Source organism: Mobula hypostoma, chromosome X1 (genome assembly GCF_963921235.1).
Source record: "Mobula hypostoma chromosome X1, sMobHyp1.1, whole genome shotgun sequence".
Lineage (NCBI taxonomy): Eukaryota > Metazoa > Chordata > Chondrichthyes > Myliobatiformes > Myliobatidae > Mobula > Mobula hypostoma.
This window is the reverse complement of record NC_086128.1, coordinates 12,879,780-12,899,648: the sequence shown is the minus strand read 5'-3', so window position 1 is coordinate 12,899,648 and position 19,869 is coordinate 12,879,780. Positions and strand designations below refer to the sequence as shown.

The window sequence follows — 19,869 nt, the reverse complement described above, 5'->3', positions numbered from 1 at the left end:
TAAGGGGTGGGAAGTTTAAGGGGGGATATTAGAGGAAGGTTTTTTACTCAGAGAGTGGTTGGTGCGTGGAACACACTGCCTGAGTCAGTGGTGGAGGCCGATACACGAGTGAAGTTTAAGAGACTACTAGACAGGTACAAGGAGGAATTTAAGGTGGGGGGGGTTATATGGGAGGCAGGGTTTGAGGGTTGGCACAACATTGTGGGCCGAAGGGCCTGTTCTATTCTATATCTAACTCCTGAGCACCTCTGGTTCATGACAGCTCAAAATGGATGATATTGAATCCATGCCACAGGACCTCAGTACAAGCACCAGACCACCTCATAAACTACCCACCCTATCAGTTACTACCAGCCCCATTTGTAGAATAGTCTGTTACTCTCATTAACGACTTCAGAACCCAAAAGGTGGGAGCAAGTAATCTTCAATTCCAAGGGCCTGTCTGAAGGAGAAGGTATTTCATATCTTTCTTATACATTGATCTATTGTTTCCCAACCCTTAATCTTATAGGTGGTTTGTGGCTTAGAGTTACAACCTATCTCTCAAATTGATTGGAATCCAGTCAACAGCTGTCTCATCTCTCTCAACATGAGTCATGTTGTCAGCATAGTTGGTTGTGTTCCAGAATACTTTGTGCTCATGTTGTATATTGAACAAGTATCCATGTACATGCTTACTTTGAGGAACTGATCGTTGTATAAATACAGTGATTTTCCAGAATATGATAAAATTCATAATCTGCTGGAAATCTAAATAGTTCAGCATCTGTTTCACCAGGGCCCTGGTTCTGGCTCTCCCTTTAAACACTTTGGGACTCCAGTTCCCACACTCATTGAAACTTGCTGGGCTCAAATGAAAATTGAGTGTACAACTTTTAAAAATGAATAAAGTGTGTTGATATAATACAACAGTATAAAGCATCTGCTAGTCTGGACCATCTGTAGATTAGTGTTACTGTACTTGTCAAGTAGCTGCCTGCTGTGTAACATCAATTCTGCTGTTCTAATAGTATTTATACAGCTGCACTCTGATTTCAATTGATAAATATTCACATTCACTGGAATAGTGTAAATACTAGTTCTTGCTTATATTATCCATGTCAGAAATGTGGGTAATCTCACGTGTGGTTACTGAGTAATCACTCCACTATTCAATTGCTGCTATCTTTTCATATAATTGAACTGTCCTCTTCTTCCAGCAAAATGGATGTTTCAGAGTCACCACAGATCAAGCTGACTCTGCAATATAGTGTGCAACAAGAGAGACTGATGCTTGTAGTCCATTCCTGCAGGTAAGGAAGTTGATCATTAGTTAATAGATCACTGTGGAAAAAGTTCTTTTGATAACAATGATCCCAGCTTGTCATGATTGTGAGAAATATTTATGCTGCCTCATTAGAATGAATTCTAGCAGCTCCCACAGGTAATTGATGGGAGGATCACTTGATATTACTCATTTAATACTGAGGCCAGCACGAAATCAAGATTATTGTCAGTCCCAAAATACCAAGTGCCTGTTTGCTGGATGACTTTGAGGGAAAAATTATATTGGAAAACAGGTCTATACTGGCAGGGCAACCAAAAATCACATTCACATTTAAGTAGTGTGTTTAACTGAATATGGTACGGATGACAACTTTGCTCCTCATCTGCCACCTTCATTTTCTCCAGTTTGCTACCCACCACCTTCATCTCCTTCCTTGCTTTCTGCCAGCCACTCGACTATTTCCCTTATTCCCTTTTACAATCCTCTCCCATTCCTTCTCATCCCCTTTCCTCTCCATTCTCCTCCTTTCTCTTCTGTGTTCTCCAGTCCTTCTGCTCCCTTTCCTCTCATCTCAAAGGCTACATAGGGATTGTATTTGTTTTTCAGAGGCTGTTTTCAATCTCACAATACAGTATTTTAAAAAAGTAATGCATACTGATTGGTTGTTTGTTGCAGGAACCTAAGACTCCATTCCAAGGAGGTCCCGGACCCATATGTCTCTCTCATTCTACTCCCTGACAAAAATAAAGCGACAAAGAGAAAAACAAGTGTGAAGAAGAAGACAATTAATCCAGAATATAATGAAACGTAAGGAATATAGGGCAATTAAAGAAAGAGAAATGAAGAGAAGGAAATGAGGAAGGTTAAGAGAACTAGGGCTTTTCTCTTTGGAGTGAAGAAGGATGAGACGAGGTGTACAAGATAAGAGGCATAGATAGCATGGACCTTGCAGAGAGCACTTTTTTCCCCCCAGGGTGGCAATGGGAAGGCATACTTTTAAGGTGATTTGAGGGACTGTTAGAGGTTGGTTGGTGTTGTGTTTTGTGTTTTTCTTTTTACACAGAGGGATAATTGCCTGGAATGCAGTGCCGGGGCAGTGGTAGGGGCAAATACATTAGGGAGATTTAAAAGACTCCAAGATAGAGACACATGGATGAAAGAAAAATGGAGGGCTGTTTGGAAGTGAAGGGTTAGATTGTTCTCGGAGTAGGTTAAAAAGTTGATACAACGTTGTGGGCCGAAGGGCCTGTATAGTGCTAGTCCTGTTCTATGTTAGAAAGCAAAAGAAAACAGGCAAAAGTGAAGAAAAGAATGGAAAGTTAAGTAGGTATGGAAATGAGAAATATCCAATACACTTAAAGGGAGTCTTACTTTGAGCAATAAGACCATAAGACATAGGAGCAGAATTAGGCCATTCAGCCCATCAAGTCTGCTCCACTATTCCATCATGGCTGATCCCGGATCCCACTCAACCCCATACACCTGCCTTCTCGCCACATTCTTTGATGCCCTGATTGATCAGGAAATTTACCAACTTCTGCCTTAAATATACTTGGCTTCCACTACAGTCTATGGCAGAGCATGCCACAGATTCACTACTCTATGGCTAAAAAAAATTAAAAACTAAAAAAAATTCCTCCTTACCTCTGTTCTAAAAGGTTGTCCCTCAATTTTGAGGCTGTGCCCTCTAGTACTGGGTACGCTCACCAAAGGAAACATCCTCTCCACATCCACCCTATCTAGTCCTTTCAACATCCGGTAGGAAAAATTAATTCTTTGAAATAATTTTGTATGGAATACTTCAGCAGTAAAATCAAAGCACCAACTCTGATGAACTTATTATGACACAAAAGATGTCCCTTTGACCCATGCAGCATCTGAGCAGAGTTATTTAATCAGTTGCACCTTCTTCCAGCTCTCTATTTCACTGCAGACCAATACTGTACCATTCTTCCCATCAAAATTTCTTTTGTAAATTATTAATGGATATTTTACAGTTACCAATTAGTCTACCAGCAAATTTTTGGGACATGGGAGAAAATCAGAGTGTAAACCTATGAGGTCACAAAGCAAATATGCAACTCTACACAGACAGAACCAGAGGTCAGGACTGAACTTGCATCCCTGATAATGTGGTGTGGTAATGAAGCAGTAGCAAAAACTGCTTCACCACTGCAGCACAGTTCTTGATGATTGTTTACAAGTATGCATGAAAACCTAAGGGATTTAAGCAAAATAATAACTTGAGACATTTATCTAAGCTTGATAAATTATATTGCAGCATTTTCAATAATATAGTTCCTTCTATTCCCAATGTAACTATTATTCACACGTAAAATAACAAGATACTACTTAATGCTAAAGGATTTAGTGTGCAAAATGTCTTTACATTTCCAAGAATAGTTGGCATTTTAAGCAACTTTAGAAAGAACTTCCTCAAGAAGAGGGATTTCTAGGTATAATATAGAACAATACAGCACAATACAGGCCCCTCAGTCTACGATGTTGTACCGACCTTTTAACCTACTCAAAGGCCAATCTAACAATTTGTTAGATTGATCCAACTAGTTGAGAAAGTTAGCTGCTATTCCTAAAATATGTGATCAACTCTATGTGTATGAGAGAGAGTGGGAGATTGAAGAGTTAGCAAATGTGATAGAATCAACATCTAGTGAGTAGTGTAGGAATAATGGGTTGTGTTAAGTTTTTCATATTCTAGAGTTTGTTCTAGTGGCATTTTGTTTTCCAGATTTGAGTTTGAAATATCATTGGAGGAAGCAGAGAAGAGGAAGTTGGAGCTCACAGTAAAAAATAGTGTTTCCTTCATGTCTAAAGAGATTGGAAAGGTACTGTACACTTATGAAGAACATTTAAAAGAAATTTTTTTTAAAAAGCACAGGTCACACTCATGATAGTGTTTTGTAAAATGGACACAATTGCATTAAAAAATCAATATGTGAAACCCTTCAACAGCATCTCCAAAATCAGTTACCTGTACCACTTAAAAGGTAACAGGCACAGGAAGACCAATTTCCCTCTCATGGAACTCTCTGCCCAAGAACGTTGTGACAGTACCTTCACCACAAGGGCCACGACAGTTTAAGAAAGCACTTATTAAATACTGGCTTTGCAAGGAATGCCTATATCTTGGGAATGAATAGATTTTAACCATTAAAAACCGTCTTAAAAAACCTTATCAATCTAAACAAATAAAAATTAATTTTTAAAGACCAATCATGGAATTTATTGCAGAACAAGACTAGTGTTTCAAAGTTAGCAAGATTCTGATTATTCTAAACCCTTCTTACTATTTTTATGTGTTTATTACTCTTTGTGCCATCTCCTTAATTTTGAGTTTTACTAAACTTGGTTTCTAACTAGATCTACCTCTGGTTCTCTTACAGCTCCATATTGATCTCTCACTACTTGACCTGACTCAGGAGGTAACACAGTGGTAAGTGAGCAAGTCAAGGTTTGAGTAAGAAAAATAGATCAAACTGGTTGCTTCTCTGTTCAGACCATTTCCTTACTGGGCTCAATTATGTCCTTAACCGTTGAAGAAGTTGTCACCATTCATTGTTTTATATGAAGTATGACTATTTCTGCGAGCCTTCAGAGTTGTTACTGTACATGACTGTATCCAATATGAGGCTAACAGCTTCTAGAGGAATAAAAACTAAGATAATTTTAAACATGTACAGCAAATTATTAAAATAAAACTATTCAATTTTGCAGGTTCGATTTGAAGGAAGAATAGGATGATTCAGTCGCATTAAACCCGTTGTTCAGTTTGTCTTTGGTTTATGACCAACTATTTTTAAATGGTTTTGTTTCTACTGAAGTATTTCATACCACTAAGTATTATGTTAATTTTAAATATTTTATATTCAATTACTATGTCTTTGTTCCTGTTTTAGCTTTAATTCACAAAAAAATTCCAAAGACTATGATCAGAGTATTAAGTCAGTCACAGCTCATTCTGTTTATGTTCATCCTTTTATTGTTTGCAAACAATCTTCTTATTCAAGTACATCTTGTTTAACTATGATCATGAAGCTACTTGGTGAATGGAAACGAACTACAACACCTATATGAAACAGTTTGGGAGATCTTGATGCATTTTCGATTGAGGGTTCACATTACAAAACTTTAATATAATGAGCAGGCTCATTTCAGAAAGATGGATGGTATGGAAACTAGATAACTACTGCAGAAGAGGTTTGAATTTAGGATTGAGCTGGAACTAATTTGACAGCATCACTATGCACTTAAACTGTGCAGTTCTCGACAAAGAGAATATTGAAGCGATGGGGTGGAAAGTAGATTTTTTTCCCCCAATGAGACTTTTTTAAAAAAAAAATATTAATACAAAATAACAACTTCTAGTTCATGAAATGTAATCCAAAAACTATATTTCAATGTCTATAAGCGATTATCCACAGCATTGCTCAAAGACTTTCAGATGAGGTTCAATTAATTGGTACTTGCCATAAATTAAATAGTATGGAGGCTAATTCAAGACTGTTTAGGCCTCTATTTAACATTTGCAAGAGGTCTACTCTTTGTTTAGGTAGCTTAGAATACCTTGAGGGAAGGGAAATCATCATCAATATGGCAGCATTTGGTAAATGCAGTTATTGATTGGGTAAAAGAACACTGCATTGCCACCCTCCAGGTTTTGCTTTTTGCTTCCATTTTCTGTAGTGAGGACCAATTTCTACCCCAATTAACATGGAAGTGTTCAAGGATTTGAATGTCCAAGTGCACATAGGAACAACATATACTAAAATAAAATCAAAATATTGCAGCCGTTGGAAATCAGATATAAAGAAATGCTGGAAACAAGTAGCAGGTCAGGCAGCATCTGTGGAAAGGAAAACCAGAGTTAATGTTTTAGGATGGGAACCCTTCATCAGTATGGGATTTTATTTGAAGTGAAATTGTATGGGCTAATAACATGGCATTGGAAAATAACCCTCAAATTTTGAGATTTGGCTATTTACAGATACTGGTAAAATTGTCAATATATTGAAAATGTGCCTGAAACAGAGCCCCAGGGTTCATCAGATCATGCCTTGGTTCAAGTTCTGGCAAGCTGCAGAAGTTGAAAGGTGTCACACTTCTGGTGTGGTGGTTAGAATTTAGCATGCCAGATTGTGTCTAGAAAATTACTTCCACCGAAATGTCTATTTTGTGTCCTGAAACCTCTGCAACAGGTATCTTAAGGTTAACTGTGGACAGCCACCAGTATAACTGCCAATGGCCAGGAGAAATCTTTTAGTTTTTTAATCAACCAGGCTTTCCTCAAATTCCAGACAACTCCCAACCCTGCTCTTCCACTTTCGTTTTCAGTGTTGGTTATACTTGGATTTAGTAATGGACCTTCTCAATCAAGGGGGGGAAAAAGATGCCTTCTACCCCATTTCTCAGAGCAATTTGATACCCAGTAAATACGGTTGCCCTTCTTGTCTTAGCTCTTAAAGTACCAGTTTCAGTATTCAGAGAAGATAAAGACTTGGGATTCTGAGTAGGGAGACATTGAGAACTTATGTAGATTGATATCCCTCTTAAATGCTGCAACCTATTGTCTTCCAGTGAATAATGGAACCAGTGCAGGTCATGGTAAGCAATGGATACTTTACAGTAGCAGAATTGAAGCCAAAGTTGATAAATTGCATTAATGTCACCCAAGAATGGTCCTAACCAGAAAATAGCTGTCTGCAGAAATACTTTGCTTATTTCCTGGGTTAGCCGAATGGTTGGGAACAATAACTTTACATGTGCCTTTTTTAAAAAAAATATTATGTATATTCAAGATTTACAGCTTGTAAAAGTCTGAATGAAAATAAAAATCATTAAGTTTCCACGAGGCAACATTTTAACATATAGTTTTTAAAAATACGTTTGAAGAGTAATCATGCACTAATGGTGCTACAAGCTTTCATCACTGCAAAAGTCTCTCACATCGACATATCATAACTCACATATTCAAAAAAAAAATCCTGCTTCAGAGTTTGTGATCACTTTGGTCTGAGCTCTATTGCCATTCCATAGGCACAGAAATAGTCTAATGGTGACACATCCATACCCTTCAGTACAATTGGCAACTTTATTTCTTAGTTTTTAATACTGTATATGAAAAAAAGGAAAAGGCAAGAGTATTCAGCCCATCAAGCAACTCACTTCACCCACTGTCCACAAATTATTTTATTTTTGTACAGATACTCCAAGCACCACCAAATTCATCCTTCACCTTCCTCAAAAGAAACCTATCAATCAGCTGTTGCTTTCTCTCTTAACTTAAATTCCTATCCATGCAGCTCCTTTTAAGAATTAATAGAGACAATTGCCTCCACCTAAAAATCCGCTTTGCGTGTCCATCTTTAAACAGTTGAAGTCAGAAAGGGATTATGGTTAACAATTTTAAGCAGGTTGGAATTTTGTAACTTGAGTATACAATTGCATATGGTATGTTGAAGCTACAGGTACAATTATCCAACTGAAATTTCATTTGAAATTTAAAATTCTTATTTGAAGTTCAAAGTTGCAACAGCCTTGTAGTCCCAGGTGAGAGGTGTGCATTATCAGTCAGGGGTGGTCGGTCTTGCATTGTTTTTGAATGTCAAATAGGTTGGTGGATTTGTATGCAAAAAATCATGCTAAGTTAAACTTTGTTCCCCAAGGCTCAGTATATCAAAACTATAAAACACAGAATTTTCATTTTTAAACTCAGTTGCTTCAATTTCAGGGAAAAAGAGACATTTTAATGTTATCCATGTTTACAGTATAGAAAAATAAATACTCCTCTTACTTAAAATAATGGCACTTTAGAATACTGTACATCGACCAGTCTTCCCAAACTAGATTATTTAGGAAATTATTACATTATAAAATTTAATATTCAGCAACTTCAACAGTCAAGAATGATCACTATAAATCTAAGCATTTTTAAACAAAATATTGTAAACTGTATTACTAACCAAAGCCATTAACCTTAATATTGATTTGTTTAAAATCCCATCTAAGTTTTTTTAAAAACACCAAAAAGTGAATGAGCTGGAACTGAGCTTCCTAAACTGTGACTGAAACTGTCTTCATACAATTTCTGAAGGACAAGCTTCTATCTAGTTTGGACCCAATATCATTTAATGATTTCATTCTAGTTCTTGTTTACTACTCCTCTGCCTTATATTTCAGACAAAAAGTAACACAAGGTCAATGTATGGTGAAAAATAAATCAAATACATTACTAATTTGAATTCTTACCTTCAGTTACTACAGGAAATTCTTTCCAATAGGAATGTTTTAAAGCCATTCTTCTGAATATCTTATCAGTTATCAAACATGACAAGCATAAAGTAAACTGCTACTTTTCTGCTTAAATGTTGCCAAGATATATTAGAGCACGTTGTGATTTGGGCACTTAATTATGTACTTCACATTTCATGAATTTAAAGAATTATAGATAAATAATTCTGCATGTACATTTATTGTATTGCTGTATGTATATGTAATCTCAATAAAGTAACAAGAATGCAGCGACAATTATTTACTTGTGATAATTCACTTACTCTTAAGGTTGTTCAATGGCAGCTCTCTTTGGTGGCAGTAGTTTGTGGGTCAAGCCTCACTTGAGGGACTAAAGTACATAAAGTAAAAGCCAAATGCTGTGGAAATATTCATCAAGTCAAAGAGAAATAGATATTCTTGTAGTTTTTAGGAAAGGGTATTACCCAAGACAATATAGATCTCTATAGATGCATCATGACCTGCTGATTATCTTCAGCAATTTGTGGCTATAAGACACTTCAGTGAAGCACTGTTAGGAGTATTATTTCTCAGATCTTAAACTGAGCTGGATGCATGTTTCAAAATTATCTTATTGTGAAGAATTATATCCATGCATGCATGCCAATTGGAATAAATTAAACAAAGAATTCCAAGAAGAAAGACTTGCAGTAGTTATAGATGACAATTTGAGATGGCTCAAAGTGCTTAACAGCCAGCAACAAATTGACAAACAATGAATGTGCGAAGGAAAAGGAAGTTCATAGAATATGGTCAAAAACATCCTAAGGGAACAGATTGCATGATTCCTAAGTATCTAATAACTATCTGAACTCAATAGCAAGCTTGCAAAGTGAAAGGAACAAAATGGCGAGCACAATATTGCTGTGAGGCCTTGTTGTTTATAAATTGTCTATTTTCCTACATTACAATAGTAACTAGTCTTAGATTTGTCACAATAAGTAGTGAATTCCTAAGTTTCAACTAGACCGAGCTAAGAGTTTTTTTCTAAGTTCAAGTTTATTGTCATCTGACTGTACACAAGTACAACCAAATGAAACAATGTTCTTCCAGACCACAGTGCACTCACACAACATACATTAGGCACAGCACATAAAATATTTCCACAAACAAGTTAATAAAATATAAATTGAAGTGCATGTAATGTACAGCACAGATAAACAGCTCACTGTCCTAGTGACGAGACCTTGATGGTGGCAAGGTCAATGAATATTCGTCTCACAGCCCGGGGGAAGAAGCTGTTACCCAGTCTGACAGTCCTAGTCCTGATGCTTCTGTATCTCCTTCCTGATCATAGTGGGTCAAAGAGATTATGGGTTGGGTGGTAGGGATCCTCAATAATGCTCCAGGCACTTCAGGCCCTTCAGGCCAGAGGTCGTGGTACATATAGGTACCAATGACATAGGTAGGAAAAGGGATGAGGTCCTGAAAGGAGAATATAGGGAGCTAGGAAGGGAGTTGAGAAAAAGGACCGCAAAGGTAGTAATCTCGGGATTACTGCCTGTGCCACGCGACAGTGAGAGTAGGAATGCGATGAGGTGGAGGATAAATGCGTGGCTGAGGGATTGGAACAGGAGGCAGGGATTCAAGTTTTTGGATCATTGGGACCTCTTTTGGCGCAGGCATGACCTGTACAAAAAGGACGGGTTACACTTGAATCCTAGGGGGGCCAATATCCTGGTGGGGAGATTAGCGAGGGCTACTGAGGTGACTTTAAACTAGAATGGTTGGGGGGTGGGAATCAAATTAAAGAGGCTAGGTGAGAGGAGGTTAGTTCACAACGGGGATGGGAACCAGTGCAGAGAGACAGAGGGGTGTAAAGTGAGGGTAGAAGCAAAAAGTAGTAAGGAGAAAAGTAAAAGTGGCAGGCCAACAAATCCAGGGCAAGCATCAAAAAGGGCCACTTTTCAACATAATTGTATAAGGGCTAAGAGAGTTGTAAAAGAGCGCCTGAAGGCTTTGTGTGTCAATGCAAGGAGCATTCGTAACAAGGTGGATGAATTGAAAGTGCAGATTGTTATTAATGATTATGATATAGTTGGGATCACAGAGACATGACTCCAGGGTGACCAGGGATGGGAGCTCAACGTTCAGGGATATTCAATATTCAGGAGGGATAGACATGAAAGAAAAGGAGGTGGGGTGGCGTTGCTGGTTAAAGATGAGATTAACGCAATAGAAAGGAAGGACATAAGCCGGGAAGATGTGGAATCGATATGGGTAGAGCTGCGTAACACTAAGGGGCAGAAAACGCTGGTGGGAGTTGTGTACAGGCCACCTAACAATAGTAGTGAGGTTGGAGATGGTATTAAACAGGAAATTAGAAATGTATGCAATAAAGGAACAGCAGTTATAATGGGTGACTTCAATCTACATGTAGATTGGGTGAACCAAATTGGTAAAGGTGCTGAGGAAGAGGATTTCTTGGAATGTATGCAGGATGGTTTTTTGAACCAACATGTCAAGGAACCAACTAGAGAGCAGCTATTCTAGACTGGGTTTTGAGCAATGAGGAAGGGTTAATTAGCAATCTTGTCGTGAGAGGCCCCTTGGGTAAGAGTGACCATAATATGGTGGAATTCTTCATTAAGATGGAGAGTGACATAGTTAATTCAGAAACAAAGGTTCTGAACTTAAAGAGGGGTAACTTTGAAGGTATGAGATGTGAATTAGCTAAGATAGACTGGCAAATGACATTTAAAGGATTGACGGTGGATATGCAATGGCAAGCATTTAAAGATTGCATGGATGAACTACAACAATTGTTCATCCCAGTTTGGCAAAAGAATAAATCAAGGAAGGTAGTGCACCCGTGGCTGACGAGAAATTAGGGATAGTATCAATTCCAAAGAAGAAGCATACAAATTAGCCCGAAAAAGTGGCTCACCTGAGGACTGGGAGAAATTCAGAGTTCAGCAGAGGAGGACAAAGGGCTTAATTAGGAAGGGGAAAAAAGATTATGAGAGAAAACTGGCAGGGAACATAAAAACTGACCGTAAAAGCTTTTATAGATATGTAAAAAGGAAAAGACTGGTAAAGACAAATGTAGGTCCCCTACAGACAGAAACAGGTGAGTTGATTATGGGGAGCAAGGACATGGCAGACCAATTGAATAATTACCTTGGTTCTGTCTTCACTAAGGAGGACATAAATAATCTTCCAGAAATAGTAGGGGACAGAGGGTCCAGTGAGATGGAGGAACTGAGCGAAATACATGTTAGTAGGGAAGTGGTGTTAGGTAAATTGAAGGGATTAAAGGCAGATAAACCCCCAGGGCCAGATGGTCTGCATCCCAGAGTGCTTAAGGAAGTAGCCCAAGAAATAGTGAATGTATTAGTGATAATTTTTCAAAACTCGTTAGATTCTGGACTAGTTCCTGAGGATTGGAGGGTGGCTAATGTAACCCCACTTTTTAAAAAAGGAGGGAGAGAGAAACCAGGGAATTATAGACCAGTTACCTTAACGTCAGTGGTGGGGAAACTGCTGGAGTCAGTTATCAAAGATGTGATAACAGCACATTTGGAAAGCGGTGAAATCATCGGACAAAGTCAGCATGGATTTGTGAAAGAAAAATCATGTCTGACGAATCTCATAGAATTTTTTGAGGATGTAACTAGTAGAGTGGATAGGGGAGAACCAGTGGATGTGGTATATTTGGATTTTCAAAAGGCTTTTGACAAGGTTCCACACAGGAGATTAGTGTGCAAACTTAAAGCACACGGTATTGGGGGTAAGGTATTGTTGTGGATAGAGAATTGGTTGGCAGACGGGAAGCAAAGAGTGGGAATAAACGGGACCTTTTCAGAATGGCAGGCAGTGACTAGTGGGGTACCGCAAGGCTCAGTGCTGGGACCCCAGTTGTTTACAATATATATTAATGACTTGGATGAGGGAATTAAATGCAGCATCTCCAAGTTTGCCGATGACACGAAGCTGGGCGGCAGTGTTAGCTGTGAGGAGGATGCAGGGTGACTTGGATAGGTTGGGTGAGTGGGCAAATTCATGGCAGATGCAATTTAATGTGGATAAATGTGAAGTTATCCACTGGTGGCAAAAATAGGAAAACAGATTATTATCTGAATGGTGGCCGATTAGGAAAAGGGGAGGTGCAACGAGACCTGGGTGTCATTATACACCAGTCATTGAAAGTGGGCATGCAGGTACAGCAAGCGGTGAAAAAGGCGAATGGTATGCTGGCATTTATAGCGAGAGGATTCGAGTACAGGAGCAGGGAGGTACTACTGCAGTTGTACAAGGCCTTGGTGAGACCACATCTGGAGTATTGTGTGCAGTTTTGGTCCCTTAATCTGAGGAAAGACATCCTTGCCATAGAGGGAGTACAAAGAAGGTTCACCAGATTGATTCCTGGGATGGCAGGACTTTCATATGAAGAAAGACTGGATGAACTAGGCTTGTACTCGTTGGAATTTAGAAGATTGAGGGGGGATCTGATTGAAACGTATAAAATCCTAAAGGGATTGGACAGGCTAGATGCAGGAAGATTGTTCCCGATGTTGGGGAAGTCCAGAACGAGGGGTCACAGTTTGAGGATAAAGGGGAAGCCTTTTAGGACCGAGATTAGGAAAAACTGCTTCACACAGAGAGTGGTGAATCTGTGGAATTCTCTGCCACAGGAAACAGTTGAGGCCAGTTCATTGGCTATATTTAAGAGGGAGTTAGATATGGCCCTTGTGGCTAAAGGGATCAGGGGGTATGGAGGGAAGGCTGGGGCGGGGTTCTGAGTTGGATGATCAGCCATGATCATAATAAATGGCGGTGCAGGCTCGAAGGGCCGAATGGCCTACTCCTGCACCTATTTTCTATGTTTTCTATTTACAATGCCATGGTGATCCTCTTGGCAGTTTTTACTGTCCTCTGTGGGGTCTTGCAGTCTGGCACCTTGCAGCTTCCGTACCACACAATGATGTAGCCAGACAGGACACTCTCTGGTGCTCCTGTAGAAAGTTGTTAGAATAAGGGTGTATAGGCTCATGCTCCTCAGTCTCCTCGGAGTGTAGACGCTGCTGTGCCTTCTTGACTAGTGAGGAACTGTTTTGGGTTCAGGTTGGATTGTTTGTTATGTTCACACCAAGGAACTTTGTGCTCTTCACTGTTTCCATGCCATTGATGTTCAATGGAGAGTGGTCGACCAGCGCTTTCTTGAAGTCCTAATCATCTCTTTTGTCTTGTCCCCACTGAGACTCAGATTGTTGTTCTCAGGCTGATTAAATAGATTTCCTGAAGAGGCAATTCATAACTCTATTCACTTTGCCAGTACATTCCTATTCAACACCTGTCATAGCCGCTCATTAACAAACTAAAAATGTCTGATTCTTCCCACAATTCCAAAGGCATATAAATCGAGAATGTATGCTCCTCTAATCCCACAAATTTTCAAATATCCACATTCTTGGGCAGAAAATGGATACTAAATATTCTAAGTTACCAGTGGGATGGTCTGCATCCATATTGATTCTGAAGAAGAGCCTTTTATTATTTGAGGATAATGCCTAAAACATGCGCTGCTTAAGTAATTGTATCAGAGGCATAGGTTTAAAGGGCTTTTTTTTCCAAAATTCATCAAGGATAAAATGGAGGAAGGAATCATAAGTAACAAAAAGATTGTGTTAAAGAGGAAAACTGATTCAACAAAAGACATGATCACCCCTTCTAACTGTATTTCTACATGCCCTGCTCCAATCCACCCTACCAGTATTTACCAAAGCACCATTGCCAGAAATGCAATACAATGTTTGGCAAATAACCAGTATTGGCAAGCTTGTACAGTACTAAGCATGCAGCTGATGCCTTAAGGTAAATTTCCACCAACCTTCAAACCTCTTGGTTTGGGTACAATTTACATAGCACTGATTCTGGTTCAAAATACAGCACAGATCAACATCTACTCTAGAATCTCCCTCTTTTACAACTCAAACCAAGCGCAAGTGAAAAATCTTCCATTATTTTTGACCAAGAGTGAACTTGAGCTAAAGATCAACTTGTATACAAGTCAATGCTTTGTGTTCTACCATTCATTCCTGTTATGCGACAGGTTTATTACTGTTTGAATAAAGTAATCATTTGCTATCTCTCTGTTAATGCTACAAAAAGTTCAAGTGACTTCTAACATTTTCATTCTGGACTTAGAAATTAATTTTCATGAATTTAATGCATTGGTTGCTATGATACATGTCACAACTTCTTTACTCTCCAGAAATGAATGTTGAGACCAAGTACATAAACTGCACATTAAATATGTATACAAAAGTCAAATGAAAAATCTCTATTAGCTATAGGGAATAACAATTCAAGCACGTATGGTGGTAAATATCAGACCAGGAAGGCAAAGAACATCTGATTCTTTTGAACTAGCATTTCCCAATATGCTATCCTTAAATGCAATAATATATACAGTAAAATCTTATTTTGAAAATAAATGTAAATTGGGTTTTCAGTTTAAATGTAGCATTTGAAGAAAAATATAAAGAGCTGTCCAAGAGCTGTTGTTGGCAGTTTTAAAATTTTTAACAACTATTTCTGGGGCAGTTAATCTGAACTCACTTGAAGGATATTATATACAAAAAGTTTTATTGATTAAATAATGAATAAATGTAGGAATGGGATAAAGGTCAGGATTTTTATAGTTGAACTTCAGAGTTTACGAGGCAGCATGCATTCTATTGCCCTTTGGAGCTAATGATAACTTAGGTGGTCAGTCTTAAAACATTCTTGGACAAGACATTGCTCAGTACCTACTCTTCCTGTCTCCACGTCAGGATGGTCATCAGTCACTTGGCCAACATTAACACTAATACAGTCTTGTCTTAGCTTCAAATATATGCAGAAATGAAGGATTAAATGAAATATTACTTGAAATGCAAGAAAGAAACTTATTACTTGATAGGAGACCGAGATAAATTTCTACATGCCGAATAACATTTAAGGTGCATTTCTCCCAGATTATACGAGTGCCTAAGAAGAATAATGTAGACTGCCTTATAACCATATAACAATTACAGCACGGAAACAGGTCATCTCGGCCCTTCTAGTCGGTGCCGAACTCTTACTCTCACCTAGTCCCACCGACCTGCACTCAGCCCGTAACCCTCCATTCCTTTCCTGTCCATATAGCTGTCCAATTTAACTTTAAACGACAACATCGAACCTGCCTCAACCACTTCTGCTGGAAGCTCGTTCCACACAGCTACCACTCTCTGAGTAAAGAAATTCCCCCTCATGTTACCCCTAAACTTCTGCCCTTTAACTCTCAACTCATGTCCTCTTATTTAAATCTCCCCCACTCTCAATGGAAAAAGCCTATCCATGTCAACTCTATCTATACCCCTTATAATTTTAAATACTTCTATCAAGTCCCCCCCAACCTTCTAAGTTCCAAAGAATAAACCCAACTTGTTCAACCTTTCTCTGTAACTTGGGTGATGAAACCCAGGTAACATTCTAGTAAATCTTCACTGTACTCTCTCTATTTTGTTGACATCTTTCCTATAATTTGGTGACCAAAACTGTACACAACACTTCAAATTTGGCCTCACCAATGCCTTGTACAATTTCAACATTACATCCCAACTCCTATACTCAATGCTTTGATTTATAAAGGCCAGCATACCAAAAGCTTTCTTCACCACCCTATCCACATGAGATTCCACCTTCAGGGAACTATGCACCATTATTCCTAGATCCCTCTGTTCTACTGCATTCTTCAATGCCCTACCATTTACCATGTATGTCCTATTTTGATTAGTCCTACCAAAATGCAACACCTCACATTTATCAGCATTAAACTCCATCTGCCATCTTTCAGCCCACTCTTCTAACCGGCCTAAATCTCTCTGGAAGGTTTGAAAACCTACTTCATTATCCACAACTCCACCTACCTTAGTATCATCTGCATACTTACTCATCTAATTTACCACCCCATCATCCAGATCATTAATGTATATGACAAATAACATTGGACCTAGTACAGATCCCTGAGGCACATCACTAGTCACCGGCCTCCAATCTGACACACAGTTATCCACTACTACTCTCTGGCATCTCCCATCCAGCCACTGCCAAATCCATTTTACTACTTCAATATTAATACCTAACGATTGAACCTTCCTAACCAACCTTCCGTGTGGGACCTTGTCAAAGGCCTTACTGAAGTCCATATAGACAACATCCACCGCCTTACCCTCGTCAACTCTCCTAGTAACCGCTTCAAAAAATTCAGTAAGATATGTCAAACACGACCTTCCACGCACAAATCCATGTTGACTGTTCCTAATCAGACCCTGTCTATTCAGATAATTATATATACCATCTTTAAGAATACTTTCCATCAATTTACCCACCACTGACGTCAAATTCACAGGCCGATAATTGCTAAGTTTACTCTTAGAACCCTTTTAAAACAATGGAACAACATGAGCAATACGCCAATCCTCCAGCACCATCCCCGTTTCTAATGACATTTGAAATATTTCTGTCAGAGCCCCTGCTATTTCCACACTAACTTCCCTCAAGGTCCTAGGGAATATCCTGTCAGGACCCGGAGATTTATCCACTTTTATATTCCTTAAAAGCTCCAGTACTTCCTCTTCTTTGATCATCATAGTTTCCATAACTTCCCTACCTGTTTCTCTTATCTTACCCAATTCAATATCCTTCTCCTTAGTGAATACCGAAGAAAAGGAATTGTTCAGAATCTCCCCCATCTCTTTTGGCTCTACTCTGATTCTCTAAGGGACCAATTTTATCCCTCACTATCCTTTTGCTATTAATATAACGGTAGAAACCCTTGGGATTTATTTTCACCTTACTTGCCAAAGCAACCTCGCATCTTCTTTTAGCTTTTCTAATTTCTTTAAGATTCTTTTTACATTCTTTATATTCCTCGAGCACATCATATTCTCCATGCTGCCTATATTTATTGTAGATATCTCTGTTTTTCTGAACCAAGTTTCCAATATCCCTTGAAAACCATGGCTCTCTCAAACTTTTAACCTTTCCTTTTATCTTAACAGGAACATAAAGATTCTGTACACTCAAAATTTCACCTTTAAATGACCTCCATTTCTCTATTACATTCTTCCCATAAAACAAATTGTCCCAATCCACTCCTTCTAAATCCTTTCACATCTCCTCAAAGTTAGCCTTTCTCAAATCCAAAAATCTCAACCCTGGGTCCAGACCTATCCTTCTCCATAATTATATTGAAACTAATAGCATTGTGATCACAAAATAATCTGCAGATGCTTGGGTCAAAGCAACACTCACAAGAAGCTGGAGGAACTCAGCAGGTCGGGCAGCATCCGTGGAAAAGATCGGTCAACGTTTCGGGCCGGAACCCTTCGTCAGGACTGTAGGGGGAAGGGGCAGAGGCCCTATAAAGAAGGTGGGGGGAGGGTGGGAAGGAGAAGGCTGGTAGGTTCCAGGTGAAGAACCAGTAAGGGGAAAGATAAAGAGGTGGGGGAAGGGAGGCAGGGAGGTGAAGAAAGAATAGGGGAAAACACAATGGGTAGTAGAAGGAGGCGGAACCATGAGGGAGGTGATAGGTAGCTGGGGGAGGGGGCAGAGTGAAATAGGGATAGAGGAATGAAGGGGAAGGGAATTACCGGAAGTTGGAGTATTCTATGTTCATACCAAGGGGCTGGAGACTACCTAGACGGTATATGAGGTGTTGCTCCTCCAACCTGAGTTTAGCCTCATCATGGCAGTAGAGGCGGCCATGTATGGACATAGCTGAATGGGAGTGGGAAGCAGAGTTGAAGTGGGTGGCTACTGGGAGATCCTGTCTGTTTTGGCGGACGGAGTGGAGGTGCTTGACGAAGCGATCCCCCAATCTGCGTCGGGTTTCACCGATGTAGAGGAGGCCGCACCGGGAGCACCAGATGCAAAAGATGACCCAACAGACTCACAAGTGAAGTGTTGCCTCACTTGGAAGTACTGTTTGGGGTCCTGAATGGTGGCAAGTGAGGAGGTGTAGGGACAGGTGTAGCACTTACGCTTACAGGGATAAGTGCCAGATGGGAGATCCATGGGGAGGGACGTGTGGACCAGGGAGTCGCAGAGGGACCGATCCCTGCGGAAGGCGGAGAGGGGTGGAGAGGGAAAGACGTGCTTAGTGGTGGGGTCCTGTTGAAGGTGGCGGAAGTTGCGGAGGATAATGTGCTAGATCCGGAGGCTGGTGGGGTGGTAGGTAAGGACAAGGGGAACTCTGTCCCTGTTGTGGTTGCGGGAGGATGGGGTGAGGGCTGAAGTGTGGGAAATGGAGGAGATGCGGGTGAGGGCATCATTGATGACGGTAGAAGGGAAACCACGATCCTTAAAGAAAGAGGACATTTGAGATGTCCTGGGACGGAAAGCCTCATCCTGGGAGCAGATGCAGCGGAGACGGAGGAACTGGGAATAGGGAATGGCATTTTTGCATGTGGCGGGGTGGAAAGAGGTATAGTTGAGGTAGTTATGAGAGTCAGTGGGCTTGTAGAAGATGTCAGTGGACAGTCTGTCTCCAGAGATGGAGACCGAGAGATCGAGAAAGGGGAGAGAAGTGTCCGAGATAGACTAAGTGAATTTGAGGGCTGGGTAGAAGTTAGAAGTAAAGTCGATGAAATTGACGAGCACAGCATGGGTGCAGGAAGCAGCACTAATGTAGTCGTCAATGTACCGAAGGCAAAGTTGGGGAGCAGTACCAGAATAGGTTTGGAGCACCGACTGTTCCACATAACCAACGAAGAGGCAGGCATAGCTAGGGCCCATGCGAGTTCCCATAGCTACACCCTTGGTCTGAAGAAAGTGGGAAGAGCCAAAAGAGAAGTTATTGAGTGTGAGAACCAGTTCCGCCAACCGGAGGAGGGTAGTGGTGGTGGGGAACTGGTGAGGTCTATTATTCAGAAAGTAGCGGAGGGCTTTGAGGCCTTCATCATGGGGGATGGAGGTGTATAGGGATTGGACATCCATAGTGAAAATGAAGCAGTTGGGACCAGGGAACTGGAAGTTATTGAAGAGGTGGAGGGCATGGGATGTATCCCGGATGTAGGTGGGGAGAGACTGAACTATGGGTGATAAAATGGAGTCCAGGTAGGCAGATACAAGTTCGGTGGGACAGGAGCAGGCAGAAACTATGAGTCTACCGGGACAGTCAGGCTTGTGGATCTTGGGGAGGAGGTAAAACCGAGCGGTATGGGGTGTGGGAATTATGAGTTTAGCGGCTGAGGATGGAAGGTCTCCGGAGTTGATAAGGGCAGTGATGGTACGGGAGACAATGGTTTGATGTTTTTTGGTGGGGT

General features: G+C 40.1%; 1 protein-coding gene across 1 annotated transcript in view; it reads left to right on the top strand.

The window, feature by feature from the left end:
- Positions 1-8,823, top strand: part of esyt1a (extended synaptotagmin-like protein 1a) — a 151,054-nt gene extending 142,231 nt beyond the window's left edge. The window contains exons 27-31 of the mRNA XM_063037306.1: positions 1,200-1,292; positions 1,943-2,074; positions 4,017-4,113; positions 4,672-4,721; positions 5,003-8,823. Of these exons, the coding sequence (XP_062893376.1) occupies positions 1,200-1,292; positions 1,943-2,074; positions 4,017-4,113; positions 4,672-4,721; positions 5,003-5,024 (394 nt within the window). The 3' untranslated portion in view covers positions 5,025-8,823. The remainder of the gene's footprint in view (positions 1-1,199; positions 1,293-1,942; positions 2,075-4,016; positions 4,114-4,671; positions 4,722-5,002) is intronic.
- Positions 8,824-19,869: the final 11,046 nt, after the last annotated feature.